Source organism: Rhea pennata, chromosome 23 (genome assembly GCF_028389875.1).
Source record: "Rhea pennata isolate bPtePen1 chromosome 23, bPtePen1.pri, whole genome shotgun sequence".
Classification (NCBI taxonomy): domain Eukaryota; kingdom Metazoa; phylum Chordata; class Aves; order Rheiformes; family Rheidae; genus Rhea; species Rhea pennata.
The window spans coordinates 5,045,153-5,056,058 of record NC_084685.1 but is presented as its reverse complement, the minus strand read 5'-3'; the positions used below and the strand labels follow the sequence as shown (position 1 = coordinate 5,056,058).

Sequence of the window (10,906 nt, the reverse complement as noted above, 5' to 3'; positions counted from 1 at the left end):
GCCATGCGGGGCGAGGCCTGACAGGGCGCCGCGGTTCTGCGTGGTGCGAGCTCGGTTCGGCCGAAAGCCAAACTGCCGGGCCTCTGCCGAGGGAACCCTGCCCGTCCTCGTAATAGTAAGTACGATAATCACGTATACTTGTCGCTTAACGCGCTCGGGCGGGCCGGCCGCTGCCGCTGCCCCTCAGCCCGCGCCGCCGCCCGCCCTTAACAAAGATGGCGCCGCCGGGTCCTCCCCCCCCCTTTGCCCGAACAGCCACGTGACGCGCGGCGGCGCGCGCAGCGCCGGAAGGGGCGGGGCCCGGTGGGGGGTTGTTGGGGGCGGGGCGGCGGCGGCGGGATGGAGCCGGCGCGGGAGCCGCGCGGCGGGCGCTCAGGTGGGGGAGGGGCCGCGCCGGGGGTGGGGGGCGGGGAGGAGGAGGAGGGGCGGGGGCCGCGCTCAGAACTGCCCCTCCCCCCTCCGCGGCCCCCGCCCCCCTCTTTGGGGGGGGGCTCGGAGGGACCCCCCGGCCCTGCACACACCCCGCTCGGGGCGGTCGGAGTGACCCCCCCCCCGGGCCTGACATATTCCCCGGGGGGGGGGGGCAGAGCCACCCCAAGCCCCCTCCCCTTTAGGGGGTTCAGAGCCCCCCCACAGCCCCCCCCACACCCCTGTGCGGGGAACCCCCCCCTCTAAAGGCCTTGTATTTGCCCCAACACCCCCCAGGGTCTAGACCCCCCCCCCCGGGGGCAGATGAGGCGCGGACGCCCCCGGGACTCTCCCCTTCCTCGGGGGAGTCAGCGGAGAGGCGGCCTTCGCCGGGGGGGCCCAGAGCGGCTGCAGATGCCCCGGGGTGCTGAGACACCCCCTTTCCGCGGGGGAGGAAACGGCCCCCGCCGAGATTTCCCCACCCCCCACCCCCCGTTTCTGGCTGCCCGCCGCCCCTTGGGGGGGTCCGCGACAAGGCCTGACGGAGCAGGACTGACTGCGCTGCGGGCGGAGGGGGTCCCGCGGCGGGGCCGAGCCCCCCGCGACGGGGGCTTGGAGCTGCCGTGGCCCCTGCGCGCCGGAAAGACGCGCCGGGGGGGCCTCTCGACGCTCCTGGGGGGCCTCTTGAGGCGCCGGGGGGCCAGGAGGCAGCTCGGCTCGGCCCGCTGCCTCCGCCGCCTCCCTCTCCCCGCAAAACCCGACGGCTTCGGGGCCCTGGCGCGGCCCCCCGAGAGCGCGCCCAGGTCGGGGGCCGAGCCCTCGGCTCCCGCCGTCCTGCGTTCTGGTGGAAGCGAGGCCCCGGTGGAAGCGAGACCCTCGTTGCCCTTGTTCTGGTTTGACTCCCCCGCGCCTCGCCGGAGCCGCTGGCGCTGAGCTGTCGTGCAGCGCGCACGGGCAGGCTGGGCAGAAACGACCCAAAAGGTCAAGTGGAGGCACGGCAGAAGCCCGATGTCGGCTGCCCGCTCTGTTCTTTGACCCCGATGGGGAGCTTGTTTCCGTGCTGCAATACGTTAAAGGCTGATTTTCCCTGTTCCCAAGCGTGGGCGGGGGAAGGGACGGGTTTAGAGGCCCGGAGATTCGGCAGTGAAAATGAAAAGTGGTGGGAATTGAACACAGTTGGTGCTCACCTTGGGCTGAACTGCTCTTAAGTTATATGGAAGCAAATGAGTTTTGGGGGGCTTTCCACCAATGATTCAGAAATTAGAATTCACGTTCATGGGGTGGGATTCACTTTGAGAAATATTTCCTCTTGACATTTGAAATAAAAACTAATCTGAGTGAGGAGGAGGAAGGGGGAAGGGCTGGATGTCATTCGTTTTTTATTTTTAAACTGGAGGCAATACTGAATACCCAAACCAATCCTTCTAAAAGGCCTGGCTAATAAAAAGTGAAATGGAAAGATCAGATTTCCTAGGCTGAATACCTCAGGACGTTGCAAGATAGCAGAGCATTCTCCGGTCTGGCCCTTCCAGGGAGGCTTCTAACAACAGCTAAGAACATATTTAATGGAAACACTTGAACTGACCTGCCTTGGGGGTGAGCCCTTTTGTGATTCCAATGCTGATTGGTTCTATATAGCGTTGAATATTAATCCATTAATAAACATACAAGCGATAATTTTGTCCAACCTTGAAAACGTTCCTATTAAGCGTTTCAACCGTGATCTAACCTCTGCTGGAGTCTCTGCAAATTGCAGCCTTTTCTTATCTCCACAGTGAGGAGAAACAATTTTGTGTTGCGTTTCTGTCAATTTATGCCAGGTGCAGGCAGCGACAGTTTCAGCCATCAGAAAAGAAGCACCAGAAATACGGAGTTATCAGGCCCTAGCTTCTCCTCGCCAAAAGTTGGTATGTGCACTGAATGCACTTTACAGAGTGGAATTTATTGTTGCTGTTTTGCATTGTGGCTGTTCACAATAGTAAAGCAGACATTAAACTGCAGGAAAATAGAGAAATGGTTGGAGCGTACGCTCACACTTGATTCATCGCGGTGCTCTCAGACCTGATACAGATGCTTGGCAGCTCCAACTTCAGCAGCTTCGCTCAGTGGGTCAGTCGTCGCGGGCGAAAAGGTCACGTTACCTTTCGATCTAATGTAGGTTTTGTTCAAATGCACACAACTCTTACTGTACAGCAGTAAAAACGTTCCCATTTCTTGAAACTGTTTTCTGTTCAGATCCGTTTTGAGCTGTACTGGGGTTTCTGCCTGCAGACCAGCAAGCAAAACTAAGCAAAAGTGAAAGTGCCAGGGCTCTGCGGCGAAGCCAGGGGGGCCCAAGCCAGCAGAAAATGTGCTGAATCAATGGGATTTTTGAAAATCACTGTTTTATCTTTGGAGTACTGTTTAGAACAGCTTTTTTCAAATATATTTTTGTATCTCTTTAATCTAATGGCAGATTGCAGAAGTGGCAAGAGATGCCGAAACCATTGCCCTGTGTTTTCAGCAGGCAGCCTGAAATAGGTTTCCCAACAGGAATCCTGTAACATAACCAGGAACTGATTGCCGTGCTGTGGGGAGGGAGGAAATGCCTTTGGAGCAAGTGCCTGCTGCCCCCGGGTGGCAATCGGTCTATACTGCAGTTTTACAGGCCTTCAGAATTCGTATTTTCATTTGCAGGATAATTTATCCAACGTCTCTTCTGCTCGTGTGTGTGTGTCCTTTTTGATGGTATAGTTTCCAGAGCGAGCAAGAATGAATTCATGTCTAAGAGCAAAGGGATAGGCAGAAGCACAGAATATGGAGAGAAATGTATCTTTAATATTAAGACTTTGCATCCTTTTCTACAAAGATATTTTTTACTCATTTCTGCCTTTTTATGTCCTTTTTGTCTTCATATAAGTGCAGTTTTAGCAATTCTTGGTGCTTCTGGTGTAGAGATATTCCAGCTCCATGTAACACTGTGTTCTCTCCCAGAATGGTGGTTGTGGGTTGCAGCTTTTTGTAGACTTTGCTGCTTTCTGCTACAAGGTGTGCTGCATCGTGACAGGAGCAGGCTTTTTAAAGCTGTTTGATTTAAGCCTTCTTGGCACGTTCATGCTAGGCTTTTTCTGTGCTTTTTTAAAAAATAAAGTGCTTGGACAATTTTTTGTCTCTATGCTTTAATAGGATTTGCAGCTGTGAATGTGCTTTAATAGAATTTACAGCTGGGCTGAAGTATCCCCTCTCTTAAAATAACATTGCAGCTTCGTGATTCAGTAGAATATGCCTCCCACCAGTTGCTTTGTGTGTAGCTGTGAATGCTCTGGAGCAAAAGGAGAGTATGAGCAAAAGCAGAAGTTTTATATGTGGCCAGATAGGAAGCATAACCCTGTGGTTAAGGACTGGAGCTATAAATGAGTGCATTTGGGTCTTGTTTTTTGTTTTGCCAATGACTTGCTTTCTGTTCTCGCAAACAGTTTTTAGCCTGCCAGCTTCTCAATTTGCCTTGTCAGTAAAATGAGATTGGGGAAACCTCAGTGTTCTTAGATCATTAGGTGATCACTTGTGAAGTGCTTTGGGATCTTTATGTATTAAAACTGCACTGGATTAGAAAGATGGCAGGTAGGAAATAGCGCAGGATGTGGTGTCACTGGAACCTAGAGAGCGCTTTGGGTCTTCTGTTTCTCAAACTGAAAAGCAGTTGGTGGCTGAGGAACCAACGGAAGAAATGTGTTATCTTAAAAAGTGGCACAGCAGATACTGCCTGCCTTTTGTGGCTCTGGGCAAGTAGTTTTGGTAGCTGGTCCCAGAATGTCAATCCAGAATGTAAAGAAAGGAAAGCAGCAAGACTCCTTAAAGTGCTTATATCTTCCAGGTAAGGTTTGCAGGGAAGACATGGAAGAGAGCCACCTTAGCATATGTAATTTGCTTGACAGGCAGATGCCCTCACTCTGGAGACCAGGACCTGTGCCAAAATATTGAAAGAATACAGGTGGAGAGAGTGGAGTTATGTAAGTATCATGTCAGGAGGATGCTGTCCTTGATAGATGGAGGCCGTGTGCTGGGAAGCCTCCATATCTGAGAAGGCATTTTAGCCTGGCCATGAAATAGTTCATCGGATCGGCGCCATGAAAGGCAGGCCCCAAATAAAGGAGTTCTCTGCTTCCCAGGAGCAAACGCAGGACAGACAGCAGGAGAGAGAAGAGAGAGTGCCTGGCAGTGTCTGACCGACAGAGAGCCCCTGTCGCGAAAGTGCTTACATGGATATGACACTCAAAGTCCATAGTTAATTATGTCTCTATTCAAAAAAAAAAAAAAAAAAAAAGCGGAGAAGTTGAAAGCCCATTTGGCACATTGGAACTTGAATGCACGCATAGATGCTTTGCTGAGTTGTGGCTTGAGATGCTGGTGTTTCCGCTGAGACAGCCAGTAAGGAGGCCAAAGAGACTGCTTTTGGTATTTACACTGGCCCAGTAAGAAATGGACTGAGAGTATATGTTATGCTTCTCTCCTTCTGCATCCTAGCCAAGGTTAAGAAGTCAGGGAAATTTTTGTTTTATAGGCAGAGTATCAAAGAAGGCTTCTCTATCATCTCCCAGTTCCATGACCTTTTGCATAAGTGACTTTCTTGTTCATGTAGATTTGCAGTCTTTTGAAGTAAAAGTAAACAGAGGTGCAAGATTTACAAACATGGCTGAAGCCAGAAGTATCTTTCTGTGTCTGTACTCTCTGTTTATCAATCTAGGTTTCCAAAACTGGAGGGAGAATTTCCTTGGCATCAGTAACCTACTGAGACAACTTTCAAGCTCAGAATGGAGCTGGTGAACAGGCAAGATCCCTACCTCCAAAGGGTCCTGAGGTTTGCAGTGCGTTGCAGAGCCCTGACACTTCTGCTGCAGGCAAGTCTCCTGTTCCTGAACCAAAGATGAACCAAAGATGCTGTTACGTCTGTTGTTTGCTGCTCCGAGGTGTCTCTCTTTGGTACTGCCTTTTGCACCATGAGCTATGGCTCTGCTTGATTGAAAAATCTTCTCCTTTGGAGAGCCAAGAGACCAGCTGCATCCAAGGAGACAGGTTGCTGTTAAATAAAATTATGTATGGTTCCTTATAACTTACCGTGTTTTCATGCTGCTGTTACAAGAGGCTGAGCTGGCAGCACAGTAGGCAGAAGTCTTCTGTAGGCAGAAGTCTTCTGTTTATCCACAGAACAGGAACAATGATCTTCTCCTGCACGTTCTTCCCAAGTCTCCTTTCCAGAGACGTCCTTCTCTGAGCATGAGCTAGCTCTTGGTCCACTCAGCCCTACCTGTGTGTACCAAGGCAGCCAGCAAAGAGTCTAGATATAGCCATGGCCCTGGTGAAACAAAATCTGAGCGAGGAGGGTCTTCAGTAGCAGATCACCAGCCAGCTGGCAGATTGTGGCAGCTCTGGTAACCACTGCGTAGGGCTGAGTGGAACCATCAGCTGAGGTGAAAGACTGTGTTACACCTGCCAGAGGCCTGGTTAGTCCGGATGTGTGCTTCGTTGTAAAATGTCAGCTTTGTAGGTCTTTTAGGTCCAATCTGTTAAATGTGGCTCTTTTTCTTTTCTCTGACAATACTGAATTATTTGCAGGGGACTCATCACATCTCCATTTAGTAAGCTGCAAAACTTAACGTTTGAAATTTCTGTTGTTTTTCTTTTACCTATTTTTATTTGATGTGACAATACGATGTGCTAAGTTGCAGCCCTGCTATCTCATGAGCTGTCTGGGTTTTTATTCCATCTTTTAAAATGTTATGGTCAGCACCACAAGCTCCTGGGAGGAATGGGTTTTATGCTTTCTGTTTACTCATCTCCAGAAAGAGAATCCCTTTGTGCATGCGGAGCTGCAGACGTGGTGGAATGAACTAGAGACGAGAGAAGGGGCCCGGAAATTTGCTCTGCTTTCTGCATCAGTTTGCTCTGGGAAAATCTTTTCTTTAGTTCTATCTTCTCTCCCTCATACATCCCTGAGATGATAATGCCAAATTCAGTACAGTGGGAGGCTTACCCGTGCTACAAAAGCACCTGGTGCCAGCATAAGCATTTAGATGTGTCCAGGAACACCGGGCTGGGGAGCCTTTCTCTGTCCAGTTCAGTGGGGACCCATGCTGGATACTTTTCAGAGTTTTATTCCGTTCAGATGTAAATACCCCCAAAGATTGTATTTGCACCCTCTTACAGGTGTCCTTGCTGGAAAGTCTGCCAGCCTGTGTTCAGTGCTCCTCTTGTTCCCTTTGAAACCTGAGAATCCTCCTTAGGCGTGGTGCTTTCAGTAGGATACAAGAGGATATCTGCTGGACTTCAATCTTCCCTTCTTTTTCCAGGCTCTGTTTAACCTCCTGATCCCAGATCATGCTGCAGATGCCTTCTCCCCACCTCGCCTGTCCGAGCCTGGCCTTTGCGACCTGCTCCTGGAATGGCTTTTGGGAGGCCTCTCGCGCTGGGATGCGGAGCACTTCCTATTCATCGCTGAGCGAGGCTACCTGTACGAGCACAACTTTGCCTTCTTCCCAGCGTACCCCCTGAGCGTGCGTGCCGTGGCAGAAGTTGCTCTGTGGCCCCTGCAGCGGCTGCTGTGTTTGCGGAGCCGCCTGCTGCTGTCAGCTGTACTCCTTAACTCTCTCTTCTCTCTCCTGGCAGCAGCTGCCCTGTATAAGCTGGGCTGCGTTGTGCTGCGGTGTCGCAGGGTGGCTTTCCTTGCTGCCATTCTGTTTTGTATCAGCCCTGCCAACGTATTTATGGCAGCTGCTTACTCAGAGAGCATGTTTGCCTTCCTGGCATTCAGTGCCATGTGGCAACTGGAGAAGGGGCAGAGCTGGCTCAGTGGACTGCTCTTCTCCCTTGCTGCTGGGGTGCGTGCCAATGGGCTTATCAATGCTGGCTTCTTTATCTACTCCCGCAGTAAATGCTTTGCCCTCCAGCTCCAGGTGGGTTCAGGACTGGTAAGAAAGCTTCCTCCATTCTGGAAGCAACTCCTTAGCTTGGCATCTTCGATCATTCTGATGTGTGCTGGGATCTTTCTGCCATTTGTTTTATTTCAGTATTATGCCTACATGAGGTTTTGTGCTCCTGGCACCGGCCTGCAGCAGAGTGTTCCCAAGCCCCTGCTGCAGCTAGCTCTGGACAAGGGCTATCGTTTAGCAGCAATGAATAGGCTTAAACCCCCTTGGTGTTCACAGCGGCTCCCTTTGGTATATTCCTATATTCAAGAGGCTTACTGGAATGTAGGCTTTCTAAGGTATTTTGAGCTCAGACAGGTACCGAATTTCTTGCTTGCTTTGCCTGTCACACTTCTGGGCTCATGGGCTGCCTGGACCTACCTCACTGCAAACCCACGGCACTGCCTAACTCTTGGTCTAGAGAGGAGAAAGAATGAAGAAGGACGAGGAGAGAGTAAACCAGGAACTGGATTTTGCTGCCCTGCTGTCTTGGTGTACGTGGTCCATGCCACAGTCCTGCTGCTGTTTGGAGTCTTCTGCATGCACGTGCAGGTATGACATTCATAGCAACACAGAGAAGTGATTTCTTGAAGGGAATACAGTGTAGGGGCTGAGGTGACTCAATGACAGTCACAAAACCTACAGTTCTCAAAGCTGCAGGACAGGCATAGGAGAATGCAAACATTGCTTCCCAAAGCTTTATCTTTCCTCTCTAGGAGCTATTTCCCCAGTCAGTTTCCAGAACCGTTTAGTTCCTCTTGTTTCCTGGAGAATTCCTGAAGGGAGGATGCTTCATATGATGAAGATACTAGGACTTGGATCAAAGATGTGTCTAATTTTTAGGAAGGTTTGCCAAATCCTGCTGAGCAGCTGTCAGAGGATAAGGATACTGGGTCATTATCGTGTTGGGTAGAATTTGAATGGGCGGCAGTGAAAGGATCCAGAGCCTGTTGCCAGTCCCTTGAAAGTGTTTCAGGGCCTTTTCAGGATACAGGTAATGATCCTAAAGATTGGGGGTTCCAGTGAAAATCCAGGAGAAATGGTTGAACGTTGAGGTTCGAATCTCTCCTGAAGCTGCTGCTGCTGCCCAGATCCTGAGCTGGACTGTGACAAGGATTTCAGTGATTTTGTGGCAATTTGTTTGTCCAAAACCTGGAGACCGCTTGGCTGCTCACACGACCAGCTTCATAAATAAAGCAGCCCTGAGCTGAGAGAGGTTTCATTCCAAGTGTAGTAAATCCTGACACCAGGTAGTAGGGCTGTATTTCATTCCTCTCTATCAGTAATCTGTTCCAGGCAGATAGATTGCTCCTTCCATTCTTCAGAATCAGTGCTGGTTAGAGTCAAAGACCTGCAATTTATGAGGTTCTCTCTCTGCCTGTTTTCAGGTTCTAACGAGGTTCCTTGGTTCCTCCACGCCAATCCTGTACTGGTTCTCTGCTCACCTGCTTCAAGAATACGAACCTTTGCTCTGGAGTGAAGGGACTGATAATCCAAGTACAGCATCTCCCTCTGATAAGTCTGTTTTAGGTAACTCTCTTGCTGGCTCCTATGAGAAAGGGATTTCTGAAAACCCCATTGGGAGATTACTGCTCAACTATAGATTAAGTACCCCCCTCACCAAATGCATTCTTGGATACTTCCTGTCCTACTGGCTACTGGGACTGATCCTGCACTGCAACTTCTTGCCTTGGACATAGCTAGCAATTGGGAGAATCTATTTCTACAGGCTGGTAGAGGGGCAGACGTACAAGTCAGAAGCAGAGCTCACTTCTTCTGAAAATGTAATGGTGCTATTACGTCAATTGTAAAGATTATAAGGCTGTTTTACGCAATTACTAATAGCTCAGTTACAGACCTGTTGGCGTGTGACCGTGTCTAAAATGGGCATGTTCTCTTTGCTGTGACTCTTGGAGTGTCCTGCCCCTGCTCTTTACTGACGGCCAGGAGTTGCCTAAGTTCGCTGGGAAGAGGGAATGCGCGGCCGTTAGGTCTTCTGTGAAGGTCTGTCCCTGAGCAATTATTTATGGCAAAGATCTGTTGCTGCCAGATTCTCAGCTGGTGGAAAACCTCAGGGAAGTGTTTTTGAAATCACAACAAACACCTCCTGCAACCCAAGTATTCCCAGCCTCTGCGGGAGGATCCTGTTGTGCTGTACGTGCCGCTCAAGCTCGCTCTTTGCCAAAGCACTTGACTCAGTGCATCGGGCCGTGTGGCAGGGAGGCGGTGGCAGCGGCAGCAGCTGCGGCGCGCCGGAGCTGCTGCACGTGTGAGCCTCCGCTGCACGGCGCCCGTCCAGCTGCAGCGCCGCGCGCCGTCACGGTCTGCACCGTCGGCGCGCAGCTGGCAGACGCGGGTCGGAGCAGGCCGCCCGCTGCGGGGGGGCATGGAGCAGAGGGGTGGCCGTGGGGCCGCGCTGCCATGGGGGAGACGCAGGAGGGGCTAGAGGGGGAGAGGAACCAGTGTCAGTGCGCGAGAGCTGCTGAGGAGCTGCAAACGGCACCGGGACGGCTACAGCCGTTCTCCGGGACTGCTGCTAGGGGCTTGCGGAGGGGACTGCGGTGCTGCGGCTCAGCGCTGGGGGGTGGGGGGCGTGGAAGTTGGCGTGTCGGTACATGAATAGCGCCAATAAAAGTTAATAGATTTTACAGGAACCATAGTTTGCTCCTATTCAGTGAAGTGACGCTTCCTGCACTGGAGTGGGTGGGAGGTGCGACAGGGATGGTCCTGGGATGGGAAATGGGCTTCAAGGGACAGGGGGTTATTTCCTGCTCTACTCAACAGCGAGCGGAGGATCGTCAGAACAGCATTTTCTGCTCTCCTGCCAGCTAGCGCACGTCCTTGCAGTTTGCATCCGGAGACCAGCACCTCTTAGACTAGAGACTGCGATGCTTCCTTGTCTCACCCACGGCTTGGGGTCCTTCAGCTGGTGAGCCCACCCAAAGCGCAGCACGCACGGAGCTCCGAGATCGCGCTGTCGAAGGGGAGACCGTAGCTGCTTTCAGCCTAAACCACACTTCCTTGCAAGCGCCGCCGTTCTGAAAGGATCAACTCTTCCGTAAGAGGAAAGCGCTGTTAGTTTTCGCCCCCAGACAGCAGCTCTGCAGTTCACCTTTCGCACTGGTTTCAAAGCCAAAGCCCTGTGTTTAGGTCCTGCTCGCAGCAAGCTTTAATCGGAGAGTTTCTTCGGAAACAGGGCAAACGTCGAGCAGCGCGAAGGCAGACTTGTGTACGTTCCAGAACACACGAAACATCCCGCCCTGTCATGACACGCTAAAGAGACCCTAAAATGTAAACGCAAGCCTGCAGCAAACCGGGGGAGGCTGTTTAAACCTTCCAAATCCGTGGCAGAATTTCACGAACGTCTGCTACTGCACGCTGGTCTTACCGCGGGCTTCTGAAAGGTTGTCCCGACCCAAATCCAAGCCTTCGAAGGCGCCTGGCGCGGCCGGTGCCGGAGCCGCTCTCCGGCCAGGCCCGGCCCCGGGACACGGCCCAGCCGTTCCTTGGGAACGTCCTTTCTCTGTGCGACCACGTTCTTCCCCTCCAAAACGCCC

At 51.9% G+C, this 10,906-nt stretch overlaps 1 protein-coding gene across 12 annotated transcripts; it reads left to right on the top strand.

Annotated features, from left to right (window-relative positions):
• Positions 1-319: 319 nt before the first annotated feature.
• PIGV (phosphatidylinositol glycan anchor biosynthesis class V) lies at positions 320-9,206 on the top strand. 12 transcript variants are annotated; one of them, XM_062594034.1, is made up of 7 exons: positions 320-376; positions 2,229-2,315; positions 2,410-2,513; positions 4,323-4,397; positions 5,132-5,285; positions 6,735-7,901; positions 8,738-9,206. In XM_062594034.1, the coding sequence occupies exons 5-7, from the start codon at positions 5,199-5,201 to the stop codon at positions 9,047-9,049; spliced, it is 1,566 nt and encodes a 521-aa protein (XP_062450018.1). In that variant the 5' UTR covers positions 320-376; positions 2,229-2,315; positions 2,410-2,513; positions 4,323-4,397; positions 5,132-5,198; the 3' UTR covers positions 9,050-9,206. The 12 variants fall into 12 exon arrangements, with proteins under 12 accessions (XP_062450018.1, XP_062450019.1, XP_062450016.1 ...); XM_062594035.1 differs by having other exon boundaries at positions 2,410-2,539; XM_062594032.1 differs by having other exon boundaries at positions 2,410-2,562.
• Positions 9,207-10,906: the final 1,700 nt, after the last annotated feature.